The 20,000-nt window shown below is 41.5% G+C and overlaps 1 protein-coding gene and 1 long non-coding RNA gene across 17 annotated transcripts in view; both read left to right on the top strand.

The window, feature by feature from the left end:
* Nucleotides 1-20,000, top strand: part of tmem94 (transmembrane protein 94) — a 299,501-nt gene that overhangs the window by 15,723 nt on the left and 263,778 nt on the right. For 15 of the 16 annotated variants that reach the window (XR_015839981.1, XR_015839982.1, XR_015839980.1 and 12 more), the window contains exons 2-4: nucleotides 1,648-1,808; nucleotides 8,363-8,482; nucleotides 17,113-17,240. Coding sequence is in view for 8 of the 16 variants with exons in the window: in XM_088283672.1 (XP_088139798.1) it covers nucleotides 1,785-1,808; nucleotides 8,363-8,482; nucleotides 17,113-17,240 (272 nt within the window). In the remaining 8 variants the exon portion in view is untranslated. The remainder of the gene's footprint in view (nucleotides 1-1,647; nucleotides 1,809-8,362; nucleotides 8,483-17,112; nucleotides 17,241-20,000) is intronic. The other variant, XM_088283675.1, reaches the window with a different exon arrangement.
* LOC148317015 (uncharacterized) lies at nucleotides 5,349-6,454 on the top strand. The gene is made up of 3 exons (XR_015840079.1): nucleotides 5,349-5,494; nucleotides 6,097-6,150; nucleotides 6,231-6,454. It is a non-coding gene; the product is annotated as an uncharacterized LOC148317015 (long non-coding RNA).

Here is a 20,000-nt window from a genome sequence, read left to right as displayed (position 1 = left end):
CTGCTTGAAAACTTCCACCATTATTCCTGTCCCCAAAAAGTCACCCGCCGTCCACCTGAATGACTACCGTCCTGTTGCTCTCACACCAGTCATCATGAAGTGCTTCGAGAGGCTGGTTCTCCAGCACATCAGGGACTGCCTTCCTCCCACTCTGGACCCCTACCAGTTTGCATACCGGGCTAACAGATCCACTGAGGACGCCATCGACACTGCTCTGCATGTTGTGCTGGGCCACCTGGAACAACAGCAGAGCTATGCAAGGATGCTCTTTGTGGACTACAGCTCGGCATTCAACACGATCATCCCAGACATCCTCGTCGCCAAACTGGACATTCTCGGCCTCCCTGCCCTCACACGCATCTGGATTGAGGACTTTCTGACCAACAGACCCCAGACTGTGTTGCTCGGCCCCTACACGTCCTCCACCCGCATGCTGAGCACCGGTTCCCCTCAAGGATGCGTGCTGAGCCCTCTCCTGTACGCCCTCTACACCTACGACTGCAGCCCGGCCCACGGCAACAACACCATCGTCAAGTTTGCTGACGACACGACAGTGGTCGGTCTGATCTCGGAAGGTGACGAGACAGCCTACAGAGAGGAGGTAAAGAGACTTGACAGCTTGGTGCAAGGACAACAGACTGCACCTTAACACTGCAAAAACAAAGGAGATTGTTGTCGACTTCAGGAGGAACAAGACGGTGCCGCCCCCCCTCTGCATCGAAGGCGTGTGTGTGGAGAGGGTCCACACGTTCAAGTTCCTGGGAGTACAGATCTCCGACGACCTTTCTTGGACTCACAACACCACAGCAGTGGTAAAGAATGTCCACCAGCGTCTGCACTTCCTGAGAGTCCTCAGGAAATTCAACATGGACAGGAAGCTGCTGCTAGCCTTCTACCACTCGGCCATCGAGAGCCTGTTGACGTACTGTGTCTCCACCTGGTACAGCGGCTGCACTGAGGCGGACAGAGTGAGGCTCCAGAGGACAGTCAAAACAGCGCAAAGGATTATTGGCTGCCCTCTCCCCTCACTGTCGGACATCTACACCGCCCGGTGCCTCAGAAGGGCTCTCAACATCGTCAAAGACAATACCCACCCAAACTCACACCTGTTCGACCTGATGCCCTCTGGCAGGCGCTACAGATGCATCAAATCGAGGACCAATAGACTGAGAAACAGTTTCTTCAGAGAGCCATCTCCATTCTGAACTCTCACACACACACGAGAACACCCTTACCTTGCAGAACAGCATTGTGATGTGTTTTTATTTACCCTATTCAGTACTAAATTCCATTGCACTCTCTTATTTATTTATCTAATTTATATATTTGTCTGCATTATTGTTGTATTGCACTGGAGAGGGGAGCCCTCTAATCTCGTTGCACACTTGAGTACAATGACAATAAAGGGATTTCTTCTAATATATGTATGTATCTGTATATATGTATGTATATATGTATATCTGTATATGTATATCTGTATATCTACTTGTCGTCTATGTAATGGGCAATGATGTCGGTCATTGTAATACATTTCTGTAACTGTAAATTTTCGGGTTATCGCCCAGCCCTAATTTGTATGTATGTATGTATATTTTTTTCCCTGTGTGTATACATGTTCCTGATGTCTCATTCTTCCTCCAAATTCAGAAAGCCTGTGCAGGCTGAACTGCGAGCTACCTGAGATCACTTAGTCTTCAAATTTGGATCCGGCATGCATGGACACTAATCCGTCGGCGGGGTTTGACTAGACGAGAAGCAGAGCATGTGGAGTGGTTGCGGTTCCCATGGAATCAAAAGATATGAAGCAGGTAAGTCGAATTGCTTGGTTGAATATCGACGTGTTCTGATGTAGGAATTTGGTACTGGTTAACTACACAAAAGCTGTTTGGCATGCAAATCAGCCATGTAGCCTGTTGGTGGTACATTTTAGGTTAATGGTTGCTTGACTGTGACCCTTGCGAGTAAAAACCGCTCCGATATTGGTTAAATGGACGGTTGTCAACATCACTTTTAAGGTCTTAATGGGCGATATCACATTTTATTTGCTGATTGGGTAATTTATTAATAAATGCGTAGAAATGCGGACACACTCATACGGTCCCTTGGGTGATGATCGGAACACATGGTGAAGCTGCATTCAGCCATTCTGGTACTCGTCTAAGAATAGCCCCCCCCTAAAAGACTTTGTCGTGACTTTTTTTTTTTTGGGTGATGAGATTTTCCACAAATTTGCACGCCCCTTTTGAAGCTTGGGTTGGAATCTTTTTTTACGGTCTCAGTGTCTAAGTCACAGAGAGGCAAGCGAGGTAATATTCCTCATTTTGTCAGTCTATCTTCTGAAACGGCGACCAATCACCACCAAAATACAAATGCACGTAGTAACGGACTCTTTTCCACTTCAACCTGTGAAAGTATAAAAGCATTCTCCACAACAGTTTGGATTTATTGACATAAATTGTGAGCTCATGTGATCACCTCCACAATAATCAAAAATACAGTGCCGATCTATTCTCCACTTTCACAGGCTGAAGCGAATAAGAGCATGAATGCGTATACGAACCCAGACTGGTTATATTTCTGAGATTTAGCCACACTAAAATTGTGTCAACTCTCAGGGCAGATGACGGCATTTAAGTCTTAAATTGTTCAGAAGTGGATGGATCGCAGAACAATGCGGCGCGTCGAATGTGTCCACCGCGTTCCAAAATCTGTAAATGTTGTGACTTTCTTGAGCACTCCGCTTGACTGCCTGGGAGCATTGCCTGCCGACCACACACTGCTCATATTTAGAAAAGGCTGACGTGCGTGCATGCATGCTACTGTATGTTTTAAGGTGTCAAATATTTCACCATGACAGCACCCCATAATACTGTGCGCTGAGCCTAGGTGTTTGTCAAATACAGAAATAGCAACCATTACTCAGACAGCCCCTTTTAATACGGTGCACCTTATGGTAGTGAAAATACGGTAGAAAGATGCCTGGAGTAATAGAAGAAAATTGATTTGAGGAAATATGATGAACAACTGTCCCGACTAGTTAACATAGTCGATGACGTATATACTTTGGCACGCGCAACATACTGTCGATGTCGCGTGTCGAAGATGTAAATACGTTAGTACGCACAACATACAATCGAGTGCTGATGTTGTATAAATGTCCACACGCACATACTGTCAGTTGTATACAAGTGCGCATTGCAGAAAAGAAAGGAGAACTGGATAAATGGTGGAAGCGCTGGATCTGAGTGTTGCAGGCAGGGAACAAGTGAGCAACACCCTAAAGCAGCTAGAAAAGCAGCCAAAGTCCAAAGTATGGCCATATTTCAACACAAAGTCCAACAAGTTGGTTGTCTTTAGCCTTTGTGAAGCAGTGCGGAACGAACACCTGTAGCGATGTCACCCGGGTGTCTAGCTGGAAGACGATAGAAAGCGAAAAGCTTGGTTACAGTCAAAGCTATAAAGGGCCCTCGCAGCATGAGAAACTAATAAAATATTGATAATTTTGCCAGGCCTGATGGGTGTGCAAAGTTTCATGAGTTTTCGTTCCTATTTAGAATCTCAAAATCAGCATTGTTTTATTGGAGAACTGTGTGAAGCCATGCCCACAGCTTTTCACGATAATTGACAAATTTCGTATTGTGAAATCCTGAAGGCCTAAACACTCATCAGAGCAAATATGAGGTAGACCTTGTTAACATGCCCAGAGAAAAACATCAATGAAAATAACTTGTATTTGCGTTAACCAGTTGGTGGCGCGACCAATACGATGAAAAATAAGTTTGTAGATGTCCTCAGGCCAGTTCTATTGTCGAACGAGAGAAATCTTCACCAGAAAGTATTGTGTCCTTAAAGTTAGAGCGGCTTTTGTTGTCAAAGCCTCGTCAATGTTTGAAGTAAATTTAAAATGGCCGACTTCCTGTGCAATTTAGCATATGGTTCAGAGAGACTTTTTTTGGGTCTTGGCCTTGCATGTATTTCATCAAATTTTCAAAAAGCTAGGTGAAACACATCTGGCGCTGCTTTTTTTTTTACTTTTCTAGGGGGCGATCGCGAGCCATTTTCTTGCACTACAAACTAATAAAGAATTGATGATTTTGCCAGGCCAATGTGTGTGCATAGTTGCATGAATTTTTGTACATATTTGGAACCTCGAAATAAGCCTTGTTTTATTGCCGAACTGTGTGAATCCATGCTCACAGGTTTTCACGATAATTGACAAATTTCGTATTGTGACATCCTGAAGGCCTAAACACTCAGCCGAGCAAATATGAGGACGACCTTGTTAACCTGCCCTGAGAAAAACATCAACGAAAATAACGTGTATTTTCTTTAACCAGTAGGTGGCGCTACCAAAACGATGAAAAATAAGTTCATAGATGTCTTCGGGGTTGGACTATCCTCAAATATGAAAATTTTTGAGACTATAGGATCATCTGAGTCATGTCACAGGAGCTTTTGTTACCACGGAGCATAATCAGACTTTGCGGCACCATATTGGCCACGCCCTTCGCCGAAAAGTCACCAAATTTGGCATAGAGTGCGATCAGCGTCTTGAGGCTATTCTGAAAAATTTTCAGTTGGATTTGTTAAACGGGCTTCATGTATTACATTAAAATGTAAAAAATAATATTTGTTGCTACTAGGCGGCGCTATATGTATGGCAGAATATTGACATATCGATGTCTTTGGGACACAACACTTTATATACATGTGAAGTTTGGAATTTTTAGGAGCATGTGCTTTGGAGTTATTCAGCATTTTGTCCATTGTGGCGAGGGAATATTAAACGCAAACTCTGAAGCCCCCGTCCCCGTCATATAGTATTTCAAAAACTGAAAATTTTCATTTCCGTGTTTGTTCCAGGTCTTAAGATGGTACCGCCGAAATTTTAAGTCAATCGGATTAATTCTCTAGGATCAGGATGCAAAAGAATGACCCCTATTTAACTCATTGACTCCCTTGGACGTATAAATACGTCTTTTAAAGCAATGCCGCCCTCTACCAAAGACGTATAAATAAGTTTTTTGTTTTTTTTGCGTCATAGTGTACATAAGGGTCTGATGCAACCTCTGACTGAGAATCAGCCTTGTCCGCATTGTGAATCATGTAAAAATCACCCAGCAGGGGGCAGAGGTGCAGAAAATTCGCCTTGAATCTGCGCCAGAGGTACAAATGGGGGGGCGGGATCCTGGGGTAGATTTATAAGCGTGGAGAGCAGCGTGGGTAGCAGCAGCACTAGCAGCAGTCGTATTAGTAGCGTTAGCAATGCAATCCTCCAAGCAAATGACGATCGAGGAATGTTTTTTTGTAAAAAAAAGCTTCCTAAAAGCATCAAGGCTTTGGAGACGTTTTGGTTGAGAGGATGACGCTTCATCGTCGTCACAACAAAGAGGCGTCTAAAGAGGCTGCGCGTGCCTTGCGGCCTGCATCGCCTGCCTTCGGACAATAGCCAAAGCAGCCGAGAGTCCTCACCAGATCCCCCCCGAACGAGGAGGTAAGCGCTCACAAGTTACCATTGAACATGTGGTTTTAGCCCTAATGCTTTTATTGTACATATCATGCATCTTGCGGGAAGAAAATGTTGCGTGAATGTGTAGTTAGACGCGAGCTTGCTCGCTGACTTCCTCGTCCGGCCGCCTCTATTGCACAATTACACGCGAGCATAAGTCCTCGCCGACGAGGAAGTAAACGCTCGCAAGTTACAATTGAACATGTGTTTAGCCATCATGCATCTATTGTACATATCACGCATCTTGCGCGCAGAATATGTCGCGTAAATGTGTAGTTAGACGCGAACATAGGAAGTGAGCGAGCGAATGTGCGCTTCCAAGCAAGCATAACTCCTCCCGAACAGGGAAATAAACGCTCGCAAGTTACAATTGAACATGTGGTTAGCCCTTATATCCACTTATTTTACATATCATGCATCTTGCGGGAAGAATATGTTGCGTGAATGTGTAGTTAGACGTGAGCATAGCTCAACTCCGACTAGGAAGTATGCGAGCGAATGTGCACTTCAAACAAGCGTGACTCCTCCCCGACGAGGAAGCAATACTGAATGGTGTAGTAATCATACAAACTTTCTACAATTCACAGATTGTGCATCCCGCGGCAAGAAGGTTCCTCCTCGTCTTGTTGGTGCAAAGAAAGGTAAATTATAATATGAAACTTCACACGCCAGCAATAAAATGCAGCAATAAATATATATTTCCAATTGTTTATATTTACAGGTTGTGCATCAGGAAGCAGTGGTTCCGGATGGCGTCACACACACTGGATGGCAACCGAGGAAAATCGAAAAAATGTTGTGTGCCCTTGCATCAAGGCAACTGTTTTATTTTATATCACACAAAAAAAAAGTATGTATGACACTGATGTATTTCATTTTTGTACATAGTTCAACAGTTCAGTCGTTTTCTGTTATGTGCAAATAAATTTATTTTGTTATCAAAAACATATTTTTTGTGCTTTTTTTGGTATTTTATAGAAGGCATGCATTATTTAGATGTTAGAGGTGTCATAAAAGCCATAAATAATAGTGTCAAAGTTCAAATTATGGTCGAAATGCATCAGTTTACAAAAAGCTCATTTTCTCCGTTTTTTCCCCAGGGATTGGAGTTTTCATGAAATTTAGCTATTTTCAAATGGTGATTGCTCAAGAATGGAAAAGGATAGAAACAAACTTTTTTTTCTCTTGAAAGAAGAGAGTCTCATCTTTCTTATGGTGTGCTCCATGTCTATATAGCATTAGAATACAATATTCTGTGGGCCTTGCAATATTCGTCAAAACCCAGGAAAATGCTGGGATTGAGCGGGTTGCTCCAGTGAAAATGGCTGGTATTTAATGAGTTAATGTGCAAAAATTGGCCAAAATTTGATATAAAAAAATTCATAACTCACCGACTGTACACTTTAGACTACTGGTTCTATGGACTTTTTTGTACGTCTTGGCGTGCAACACATGCCTGCCAATTTCCGTAAGCCTAGGACAAACGGGCCGGGAATGGTTTTTATTTTGCCTTTCTAGAACCATTTTTGATACAACAGCACGACAAACTAATGAAATATTTATGATTTTACCAGGCCTGATAAGTGTGCGAAGTTTCATTAGAACTCAACATAACCATTGTTTTTTTTTTTGGTGAACTGTACGAAGCCACGCTCACAGCTTTTCACGAAAAATGACAAATTTCTTATTGAGACATCCTGAAGGCCAAACCACTCATTCGAGCAAATATGAGGTAGACCTTCTTAACCAGCTCGGAGAAAAACATCAACAAAAATAACTTGTATTTGCTTTGACCAGTAGGTGGCGCTACCACTATAATGAAAAATATGTTGGTAGATGTCTTCAGGGTTGTACTATCCTCAAATGTGAAAATCTTCAAGAAGATGGGATCATCTCAGTCATGTTACAGGGGCAATTGTTGCACTGGAGAATAAACAGACTTAGCGCCACTGTAATGTCCTTTGCCGAAAAATAACAAAATTCGATATAGAGTAAGATCAACGTCTTGAGGCTGTTTTGACAAATTTTCAGTCAGATTCGTTGAACGGTTTCCGTGCAGCATGTTAGAATGGAAAAAAATGTTTTTTGTTGCCACTAGGTGGCACTATATGTATAGCAGAATAATAAATATAGATGTCTTTGGGTCATGACTCTTTATATACATGTGAAGTTTGGAATTTTTAGCAGCATGTGCATTGGAGTTATGAAGCATTTTGTCCATTGCGGCGAAGAAAAATTAAACGCATACCCTGAAGCCCCGTCGCCGTCATGTTGTATTTTGAAAGCTGAAAATTTTTGTCTCAGTGTTTGTTCCAGGTCTTATGATGCCAAACTTTATTTACAAATGTATTCCTGTCATTCCTCTCCAGCAGTAGCAGAACAATCCAACTCGTGTACACACATTTTGGCGAATTGGTTTTGGTCTTTTCAAAATAATTTTAAAATTAATAAAAGGGAGGGAACGGAGAGATATGATCAGAACGCAAAGAGTCAAGCTTTCGATTCTGACTTTCTCTTTGTTCTCCTTGCAAGCCAGATTTTGAGTGTTTTTCTCTTCATTAACGGTGTGTTTATGTAATGTCCAATTGGTGAACCTGACAGGTTCACGATGTAAAATGTACTGGGATGGGAGTGTTGTTTTCCACTCAAGGTGGCGCTACATAGCTGTTTTTTTTTGTAATTGTGCATGATGATTTTAAAATATCTACATTTTTTAATTTGGTTATTATAATTTGGTATTTCCGAACTACGTATCAAACTAGTAGCCTTTGACACTTAATCAGCAGCCTAGCTCTAGCTCTAGCTTAAAAATATTGTTGACCCCCTGGTGTAAAACTCTGTGTAATGTTATAGGAGGAAGATCCCATTGCTTTGGGCTTGTTGACTCACCAGGCTCTTGGGAAACTCAGGGATCAACTTAGCAGCCTCCTGGACCATCACCAGAAGACAACATGCAGACGGGCCTCTGCAAAGGTAGACGTAGATATTTATTTAGTAATCTTCCTAATTGTAAATTCAGTGAGTAATCCAAACTGTTACCGTAATAAAATGTGATGTAGGGTGATGTGGTTGGAAACTTAATTAAAGCAGAAGCTAACAATCCAATCCCCATAGCATAACAATGAAATTATAAAACACCCTTAAAACACAAAGGCGTGTGTTACAAAATGTTGTTGGTCCTTCGTCCGTCATCGGCCTGGCTACCCCGTCCATCATCGGTCAATCTCTCATTTTATAATTATAATCGGCAGTTGGTCAGTCTGTCATTTAGGTCCCTCAGTTGAGTCTGTCAGAAAGTCTGTCGGTCCGTCAGACCGTCGCCCCACTTTCCCAAAACACGACAGCTATGTCCATCAGTGATGGCTGAGAAGTCCGTCGATGACAGACGTGGTCTGTGACAATTACAATGGTGGATGAAAATTCCCTGTCGTCAGTGCTTAGTAGTAATGTTTAAAAAGTGTCCCGTTATTCATCAGTCGGGCGTCCCACAGAGCGGAACTGACGGACTGGTCTGTGCGTCTGAGGGAATGCCCACCACTGTTAAAACCATAACTTTCAGCCATTTAGGCCTAAAATACCTTGTGAAACATCCCTCGCAAACCTATGGGCGACTTTTGAATCAGCCCCTCAAACCTGCAAATTAACAATATTTTCAACGCCTACAAAATAATTTATATCTCAGCCCCTTTAGCTTATATAAACATAATTACAAAATATTTTGAGATCTTAGACCTGGTCCTTTCACACAAATATGAGTTTATAAACCTTCAATATCCATCCATCCGTTATCTGCCATTTATCCAGCATCAGCAGCAGCTTCAGCAGTGAAGCCCAGACTTCCAACTCTTCGAGGGATCCCTAGGCTTTCCCAGGTCAGCTGGAAGACATGGTCTTTCCAGCATGTCCAGGGTCGTCATCTGGGTCTCCTGCCAGGGAGTTATCCAGGAGGCATCCTAATCAGATGCCCGTGCCACCCTCTCAATATTGAGGAGCAGCGGCTCGAATCTGAGTCCCTCACAGATGACGAAGCTTCTCACCCTATGTCTAAGAGGGAGCCCGGACACTCTGTGGAGGAAACTTATTTTGGCTGCTTGTATCCGGGATCTTGTTCTTTCAGTCACGACCCACAGCTCGTGACCATAGGTCAGCATAGGAACATAGATCAACATCTCCGTAACTCGAAAGCATCGCCTTTCAACTCAGATCCTTCTTCACCCCGACAGACTGATACAGCGATCCATTCTCCCCTCACTATTGAAAAGATCCCGAGATACTCGAACTCCTCCACTTTGGGCAGGATCTCATCCCCGACTCGGAGTGGGCACGCCACTCTTTTTCGACTGAGGACCGTGGTCTCAGATTTGGATTTGCTGATTTTCATTCCAACTGCTTCACACTTGGCTGCTAACCCCTCACCCCGCTAAAACGGACCTCCTCAATGTCTCGACTGCGCCTAGGAATTCTGTCCAAAAAAGTTCTGAACAGAATCAGCGACAAAGAGCTGCCTTGGCGGAGTCCAACCCTCACTGGAAACGAATTTGACTTACTGTCGGCAATGTGCCGATATCAGTGGTTGAGGGACTGAACAGCCTGTATTAGGGGGCTTGGTTCTTTTTACTCACAAAGGTTTGGTTAACTCCCTTGTATGCTTAAGGACCCTGCCGAGGGTGTAGAGCTGGTTTACTGTTGCACGGCGGGACGAAAACCACATTGCTACTCCTGAATCCGAGATTCAATGTCGAGACGGACCCTCCTCTCCAGCACCCCTGAATAGACCTTACCAGGGAGGCTGAGGAATGTGATTCCTCTGTATTTGGAACACACACTTCTGTCCCCCTTTTTAAAAAGGGGCACCGACCCCTGTCTGCCAACCCAGAGGCACTGTCCCTGATGCCCATGCAAAGTTGTAGAGGCGTGTCAACCGTGACAGCCCCACAACATCCTGAGCATCTAGGAATTTCGCGCAAATACCCTGGGGATTTGCCATTGAGGAGCTTTTTAACCACGTCAGTTACTTCAATCCCAGATATACGAGGGTCCGCTTCTGCATCTCTAGGCTCTGCTTGCTCAATAGCAGGCATGTCAACAGAATTGAGAAGGTCTTTTATGTATTCACCCCAGCTACTCACAACGTTCCAAGTCAAGGTCAGCAGCACCCAATCTTCACTATACACAGTGTTTATGGTGCACTGCTTACCTCTCCTGAGAGGCCGGATGGTGGACCAGAATTTTCTCGAACCCGTGCGGAAGTTGTTTTCCATGGCCTCTTCCAACTCTTCACAACTTCTCCTGAGTTTTTGGCGTAGTGACTACCAAAGCTGGATTCCGTTTGGCCAGCCAGTGCCTGTAATCTGCCTCTGGACTCCTACGGGCCAAAAAAGGCCCAATAGGACTCCTTTTTAAGCTTGACAACATCCCTTACCACCGCTGTCCACCAGCCGATTTGGGGATGCCGACATGGCAGGCAACAACCTCTCAATAGCCAAAGCTTCAATCGGCTGCCTCAACAATGGAGGTTCTAAATATGGTCCATCTGACTCAGTGTGCCCTGCCTCCCCCGGGACATGGGCAAAGTTCTGCCGGAGGTTGGAGTTGAAACTCTTTCTGACAGGAGATTCTGTCAAAACCCCAAAAAAAGACATCAGGTACTGCCAGGTTGTATCGGATTCTCCCCCCCATCACCGGTGCCAACAAACCACCAATTAATGATCAGTTGACAACTTTTCCACTCTCTTCACCTGTGTCTCCAAAATATGCAGATGGAAATCCAATTATACGACTACAAAGTCGATCTTTGAACTGAGGCCTTAGGTTTCCTGATGCAGAGTGCACGTATGGACAACCTTATATTTGAACAAGGTGTTCATAATGGACAATTTGGGACGAGAACAGAAATTACGGGGTCTGTTCTTCCCAGTCACACCCTTCCAGGTCTCACTGTCATTGCCCACGTGAGCATTGAATTCCCTCAGCAGAAGAATGGTGTCCCCAGGGGGAGCGTTCTCCAGCACACCCTCCAAGGACTCTGAAAAGGCTAGGTTCTCTGTGAACTGCTGTTTGGTGCACTAATTTTGGTAGCTAAGGATCGGACAACCAAGGTCCCTGTGTTTTGCCGCCGCCAGGCTCACGGAGCACCCAACCCTTTTGGCCCCTCCCACAAGTGGTAAGCTCATGGGAAGGGGGACCCACGCTGCCTTTTCGGGCTGAGCGCGGCAGGGCCACATGGGTGCGGGGCCCGCCATCAGGTGGGAAAAATTAGGTCATATATTGTACTCATCATCAGTGTTGTTTTTGGCAGGTATTTTAGATTTAGTCTTAGTCTTAGTCATTTGGACGGAAATGCTTTTTAGTGTTCGTCAGATTTAGTCATCCCTATTTGTGATAGTTTTAGTCCAGTTTCAGTCGACAAAAACTCAAAATTGTTTTAGTCGGTTTTAGTCGACGAAAACTCAAAACGTTTTAGTTGGTTTTAGTCGATGGAAAGGCAAAAAAAAAAGGTTTGTCTATTTTTTTGCAAATTTATTAGACCAAAACTCAAAAAGGTTTTAGTCTGTTTTAGTTAAAAATAGCCATACAAGGTTTCCACTCAATAGCAAAGACTTTCTGTTGGACTACTCAGGATTATGCATTACAAACAGATAACGTAACAGTCAAATCAATGCTAATTGCTCCAAAATAAGCCAATTACCAAAACGTTTTATTTGGTATTTGGCTTTATTTAACTTATAGCAACATAAAATAAAACCGTTTTAACAACATGGACTTGTAGTAGGCTTGTTCTACAGTACAGTAGCAAAAGTACAAACTCTACCAAACATATGTCTTGTTTACTTGTACCAGCTTGCGGTTATCAGAGCGAAGTAGCCTTGCGAGTGTCACAGTCCCCATGGTCTGTCAAAGGAACGCGTGTCAGTGTGCGTGCTGTGCGACACCAGTATGTGTGACGGTGCGTGCACATGCGCGCAGCGTGCTGTCCCGGTGGTGGCCGTGCCCAAACGAAAGATAGGTTGCTCTTCATTGTAATGTTTTGAAAGACAGAAGGGAAGGGATGTGATAAATTTTGAGCATCTCACGAACCACATGCTAGCAATTTCTTCCCGTCTTGTCTCGTCAACGAAAATTTCATGTACGTCACGTCATGTTTTCGTCATCAAATAAACTCGTTTGGCTCGTCATTGTCTCATTGTCGTCATGAAAAAAAAAGGGGCGTTAACAAAATATTTTCGTCATCGTTGACGAAAACAACACTGCTCATCATAAGGGGTCTTTTGAGCCATACTTTGGTCCTTCACCTAGGACCCATTTGTCATGGGTGACCCTGCTAGGGGATAAAGCCCCAGGCAACTTAGCGCCTAGGGCCGTTGGGACACGCAAACCCGTCCAACACAGTAAGGTGGCGGCTCATGGAAGGGAACCATTATATAAATATATATCAACAAGCTTCACACAAGGAAAGCCATTAAAACAAACAATACGTGTGGATAATACAAATTTCACAGTTAAAACAGTTCACAAGAGGTTGGCAATAAGTAGCCCTTCCCAAAAGCTGCACTTGCTTCAATCAAAATGTAAAAAAAAATTAAATAAAAAAAGTCAGTGCAAGAATATCACTAATTTCAGTATTTTAAAAAAAGGGTTTGTACAAACAAGTATGTGGTGACTTAACTAACGATTGCAATTCAACATACAAAAATAAAGTCTGAATAAGAAAAGCACTATTTTAACTTTCACTTTTGACTTGGCTCTTGCCGGAGTACGTTGGGTCTGACCACTGTACATACCGTATTTTCGGGACCATAGGACGCACTTAAAAGTCCCAAATCTTACCCAAAACAAATGTGGCGCCTTGTAGTGCGACACGTCTATTATATGGACGGAGGATCTCTTTCAACCATTGACGTGGATCCCTTTGTGGGATTGCAGAGTGCATGTTAGCACACCCTGCTGGCCAAAGACTGATATATCTATGCTTCGAATTGACTGTGAAAAATACATTGTGTGAATACGATCTTAAGAGATGGTGCAAGGGAAAGCTGGACAAAAGGGCAGCTGACCACAATGTCGTAGTTTGTCTTATTCATGTTATTGCAAGCAAGAAACATCACAGGTTTAGACAACACACTGCAAAAAACAAACAAAAAAAAAAAACATCTCTCTAACCTGATAAGGCTGATAAGATCCCAGAATGCCTCAGTCTGATAATCTCCCCGAATGCCTCAGTGTGATAATCTCCCAGAATGCCTCAGTACTGTTTTTGTGGTATTTTTATTTCTTTTGTTGAAAGGAATGGCATGAGAGATGCATGTTTTGTGTTAATTTTATTTCTTTGTTTCATTATTTGCTTGTATGCTGTTCAGAGATATTTATGGTTTTGATTTGAAACCATGACTCTAAGGACTGTCGTGACCAGTGACATCCCTCCCCTGACGTAGGCAATTAGATGTGTTGCCCTTACGTCACTGACATGTGCCCTGTAGTGCGGCGCACCCAGTCTAAGTTGCTGCGCCTTTTGATACGGTGTGTCTTTTGGCCGTGAAAATACTGTATTTATTGCTGTAAAGAGGTTTGCCCAGAGTTCAGAAATATTTAACTAAATACCTGTAATAGTGTATAGTCTGTGGGTATATTTACCTCCAACCCTGCGGCGTGGTGGAAATAACTTTGGCGATTCGAGTGGCACTGTAATTATCCCATCTAATAATCTATGGTTGGTACTTTTCTAATATAGAATCTTAAATACCGTAAAATAAAAAAAACAAATATCACGGTCGACTGGTTCCATTTGTCCTGAGACCACAAGCGCGTCGTCTATATCACTACTGTGATTTATTTCAGAACTCCTGCTATAGTCTGTGTCCGCCAAAACTGCTAAAAAAAATTCCAGGATATGCTACAAGGTCCCATGACAGCACTGTCCCGTGTCTATTTTCATGTACAGTGAAACCCCGCTACTTTGCGGTTCACCTTTCGCGGGTTCAGTGCTTCGCGGGTCTAAAAAATATTCAGGGGCATTGTAGTTTCGCCGAGCGGCACGACGGGGCGCTGGAGCGGTTAGACGGCTGGCGTGCGCCGAAGAGGAGAGTGGACGAAGAAGAGCACGTTCCCCAGGGCACGATTTGGGGCGACGTTTCGCGCAGTTCGGACCGTACCAGAGCTCCGGAGGAGGCCAGCGTGCGTGGCAGTTAAGCCGTAGAGGAACAACTTCCGCCCGGGCACTAGCGCAGCGACATTTCGCTTCGCTCGGGACTGTGCGAGAGCTCCGGAGGAGGCCGGCCGGCCGGCGTGCATGACAGTTAAGCCGAAGAGGAACACCTTCCGCCCGAGCACGAGCGGAGCGCGAGGCTGTCAGTTATGAATGAATGAATAAATAAATAAATAAATGAAGAATGCCACCTTTCATTTCACAGGGCACACAAGAATGGCTGGGGGATAAAAAAATAATACGTTTTAATAATAATTTGTTTTTTTTGTTATAACATGAATTTCACTCTCTCTCGCTCTCTCTCTCTACCCGTATTCTATATGGTGTACTGTATACAGGGGGGTATATAATTGCATCATTTTTCAAAATTTTAAAACGCAAAGAAATGCACATACAGTACGCTAAGCACCACGGGCATAAACGCAAGCTGATTGGTCCATTGGCCTATTCACTACAGTAGCCCAAGCTTCTCCCGATGCCCATCAGTCCACGCTTATCTCGTATATGTACAGTACGCTTCCCGCCATAGATCGCTGTTAGTTAGTGTTTGTCTCGCAGTGATTTTTTAAGTGTAAAAGTTTTGTGGAGCCCTTCGTAATGCCTCCCAAACGCTCTTTATCCCTTGGTGCATCTAGTGAACCGCAGAAAAAGCGAAAGATGTTAACAATCAACGAAAAAGTGAGTTTATTGGACAAGTTGAGAGCAGGAAATAGCTACGCGAGCGTAGCCCGACAATATGGTCTTAATGAATCCACGGTACGGTACATAAAGAAGGAAGAGAAGAACATCCGCAAAACTGCTGCAATATCTTTCGCGAAAGATGCCAAAAGGGTTGTAAACACCCAGAATAAGACCATCGTGCGAATGGAAAATGCACTGGTTATTTGGATCCATGATTGTAGGGCGAAGAATATCAGCCTGGATGCAAACATAATCCGAAGTAAGGCTAAATCTTTGTTTGATGCTATGGTGCCTGAGGGTGGTGACGGCGACAACTTTCAAGATGAGGAAGAGGGCGACGAAGATGATCCTCTGCCTGGTACCTCAAGCCAGACTAGCCCACGACGACCACGTACGACTTTCGTTGCCAGTAAGGGCTGGTTTGATAGGTTTAAGAGGCGAGTCGGACTTAAGAGTGTGTCGTTGTATGGAGAGGCAGCCTCTGCAGACGAAGCAGCAGCGAGGAATTATGTTGAGGATGTGTTTCCGGAAATTATAGAAGAAAATGGCTATGTTAGTGTTTGTTTGTTTTTGATTGGTTGTTCGTAAGTAAATTGTTCGGTAGAACAGTGTTCTAGTGTGTTCACTCTCTCTCTCTCTACCCGTATATGTGTGTGTGTGTGTGTATGTGGGGGTGTGTGTGTGTGTGTGTGTGTGTGTGTGTATATATATATATATGTATATATATATATATGTATATGTATATATGTATATATATATATATATATATATATATATATATATATATATATATATATATGTGCGAAGTATATATAAGTATTTTATTTATTTAATCTTTTAATTTTTTTTTTTTTTGAAGGTGCGCCGCTACTTCGCGGATTTTCAGTTTTCGCGATAACCGGGGGTTTACTGTATTTCATTGCTAAGAGACTGAGAATTTGGGAATAAAATTATGTATCTGCTATCTCTGCATTAAAGGTAGACGTATGTAAATGCGCTCCCGGCTCTAGTAGTATAAATATGGCGATGCGCTCCCGGCCTAAATGGATTGTCAAATGAGGAGGGAACAGCCTCTTTATTCATTTATCCAACACCAGTAAAGTACCAGGGTCAGTTTTACTCGAGTACTATTAAAGATCCCCAAATTATTACAAACAAAAATTCTAAGAAATATAATTTATGAAGTGAAGTGTTTTTCACTTACGAACAATTTCTTGGTCACTATTTTTGGTTTGTGATGCTAGTCCATGAGACCTCGGGCCTTATTTAAGTGTCTCGACTTTATTATCACTATCATTCTATTGTTTTTGAATTTATATTCTGTTAAGTTGTATTTTGCTTTATGCTCATGTTTTATCTTTAACACTTTGTTTCAGTTGTAGTAAGGTTCAAAGTGCCCAAAAAACAAACCTTGTTGAATTGAGTCAGAACTTGCAGGCCGAGCAAGCTTCAGATATTCTGCCACTCAAGTCAGGTGGAACCTCTGTAGAATCTTAGGTGTGGTTTTTTGTTTTTTACTTTAGATTTGTCAATTTGACCCGCAATATCGTTGGAAGTGGACTGAATTTTTGTTTTTAAAGATTACTTTGTATAAGCACGCCACCATGAAAAAAACTTCAAATAAATGAGTAAAATCCACCAATTAATCTCATTCACGTCCAAGATGTAAACCTTTGAACAAAACTTCATATTACCTGTAACCATCCTATGTTTTTCACAGGAACAGTGGGTGAATAGCTTTCTGTATCATGGCAACCGCCAATCGTGTCTCCACTGGCCAGGTGCTGCTCTCACTGTTCTGGTAGCACTTGGACTCCTGTGTTGCTATGGCAGTCAGCCAAGGGGCAGGTAATTCCCTTGTATTTGCACTATTGTATGCCTAATCTGATTCATTTCGTTAAGAAACTTTGATGTGCCATATTGGAAATTTGATTTGGGCTTACTGCCTGCAGCTGCCCGTACAAAACAACACACATAAACATACACACTAGGGCTGAACGATTTTTGGAAAAAATCGTATTGTGATTTTTCTGTCAGATATTGCAATTTTGATTTAATTTGTGATTTTCTTCACAGTGTACTGGAATCTTTACAAACATGACAGAAAATACCATCATAAGTAGTAATGCAGAGGCGCGAAAGGTTTTGTGAGGGGGGGCAGTAATGTACGTATTCTTTGTACATAAATACAAGATCGTCAATAAAATCATTGTCCCTTAGAAAAGCTAAATTGATTTAAAATATATAATTTGTAGACCTATTATTGTGTAGATCTAAAAACTCAGTACTCTGTGGTGCAAATTGTGCAATTATTATTGATGCGATGATAAATATTTTATATATGTTTGACATTGAACCGCTTTGTCATGATGACGTCAGCCGTTTGCGTGTGTATATATGTATATATGTCTATATGTGTGTATATATGTATGCATATATGTGTATATGTGTGTATATATATATATATATATATATATATATATATATGTATATATCTGTATATACAGTGAACCCCCGGTTATCGCGGTTAATGGGGACCAAGACCACCCGCGAAAACAGAAAATCCGCGAAGTAGCGTCGCACCTTCAAAAAAAAAAAAATAAATAAAAAAAAAAAAAACGTGTGTGTGTATATATATATATATATATATATATATATATATATATATACTTCGCACCTCTATATAAAAATATATAGGTGCGAAGGAGCGGCACACCTTCACCTTGATTTTTCTGTCAGATATTGCAATTTTGATTTAATTTGTGATTTTCTTCACAGTGTACTGGAATCTTTACAAACATGACAGAAAATACCATCATAAGTAGTAATGCAGAGGCGCGAAAGGTTTTGTGAGGGGGGGCAGTAATGTACGTATTCTTTGTACATAAATACAAGATTGTCAATAAAATCATTGTCCCTTAGAAAAGCTAAATTGATTTAAAATATATAATTTGTAGACCTATTATTGTGTAGATCTAAAAACTCAGTACTCTGTGGTGCAAATTGTGCAATTATTATTGATGCGATGATAAATATTTTATATATGTTTGACATCGAACCGCTTTGTCATGATGACGTCAGCCGTTTGCGTGTGTATATATGTATATATGTCTATATGTGTGTATATATGTATGCATATATGTGTATATGTGTGTATATATATATATATATATATCTGTATATACAGTGAACCCCCGGTTATCGCGGTTAATGGGGACCAAGACCACCCGCGAAAACAGAAAATCCGCGAAGTAGCGTCGCACCTTCAAAAAAAAAAAAATAAATAAAAAAAAAAAAAACGTGTGTATATATATATATATATATATATATATATATATATATATATATATATACTTCGCACCTCTATATAAAAATATATAGGTGCGAAGGAGCGGCACACCTTCACCTTGATTTTTCTGTCAGATATTGCAATTTTGATTTAATTTGTGATTTTCTTCACAGTGTACTGGAATCTTTACAAACATGACAGAAAATACCATCATAAGTAGTAATGCAGAGGCGCGAAAGGTTTTGTGAGGGGGGGCAGTAATGTACGTATTCTTTGTACATAAATACAAGATTGTCAATAAAATCATTGTCCCTTAGAAAAGCTAAATTGATTTAAAATATATAATTTGTAGACCTATTATTGTGTAGATCTAAAAACTCAGTACTCTGTGGTGCAAATTGTGCAATTATTATTGATGCGATGATAAATATTTTATATATGTTTGACATCGAACCGCTTTGTCATGATGACGTCAGCCGTTTGCGTGTGTATATATGTATATATGTCTATATGTGTGTATATATGTATGCATATATGTGTATATGTGTGTATATATATATATATATATATCTGTATATACAGTGAACCCCCGGTTATCGCGGTTAATGGGGACCAAGACCACCCGCGAAAACAGAAAATCCGCGAAGTAGCGTCACACCTTCCAAAAAAAATAAATAAATAAAAAACCGTGTGTGTGTATATATATATATATATATATATATATATATATATATATATATATATATATATATATATATATATATATATATATATATATATATATATATATATATATATATATATATATATATATATATATATATATATATATATATATATATATATATATATATATATACTTCGCACCTCTATATAAAAATATATAGGTGCGAAGGAGCGGCACACCTTCAAAAATGCTTAAAAAAAAAATTAAATAAATAAAATATATATATATATATATATATATATATATATATATATATATACGGGTAGAGAGAGAGAGAGTGAAATTCATGTTATAACAAAAAAAATATTATTAAAACGTATTATTTTTTTATTCCCCAGCCATTATTTTTGTATTTATTCAATTACTTCTTTTTGTATTTATTTAATTACTTCGACTTTTACCTGCTGGTACGCAGTCCGGTGTGCCCTGTGAAATGAAAGGTGGCATTTTTCATTTATTTATTTATTCAATTTTTCATTCATAACTGACAGCCTCGCTCTCCGCTCACGCACGCCGGTGTCGTGCCAAAGTACTTACCCCCTGCCAAAATCTGTATCCCCTGCGCGCACGCATTGACTGAAGGCGGCGCGAT

This window comes from Idiotropiscis lumnitzeri, chromosome 20, assembly GCF_059441095.1.
Source record: "Idiotropiscis lumnitzeri isolate Australia: NSW breed Sydney's pygmy pipehorse chromosome 20, RoL_Ilum_1.0, whole genome shotgun sequence".
NCBI classification, from domain to species: Eukaryota; Metazoa; Chordata; class Actinopteri; order Syngnathiformes; family Syngnathidae; genus Idiotropiscis; species Idiotropiscis lumnitzeri.
The sequence above is the reverse complement of the archived record's forward strand: the minus strand, read 5'-3'. Positions and strand labels throughout refer to the sequence as shown.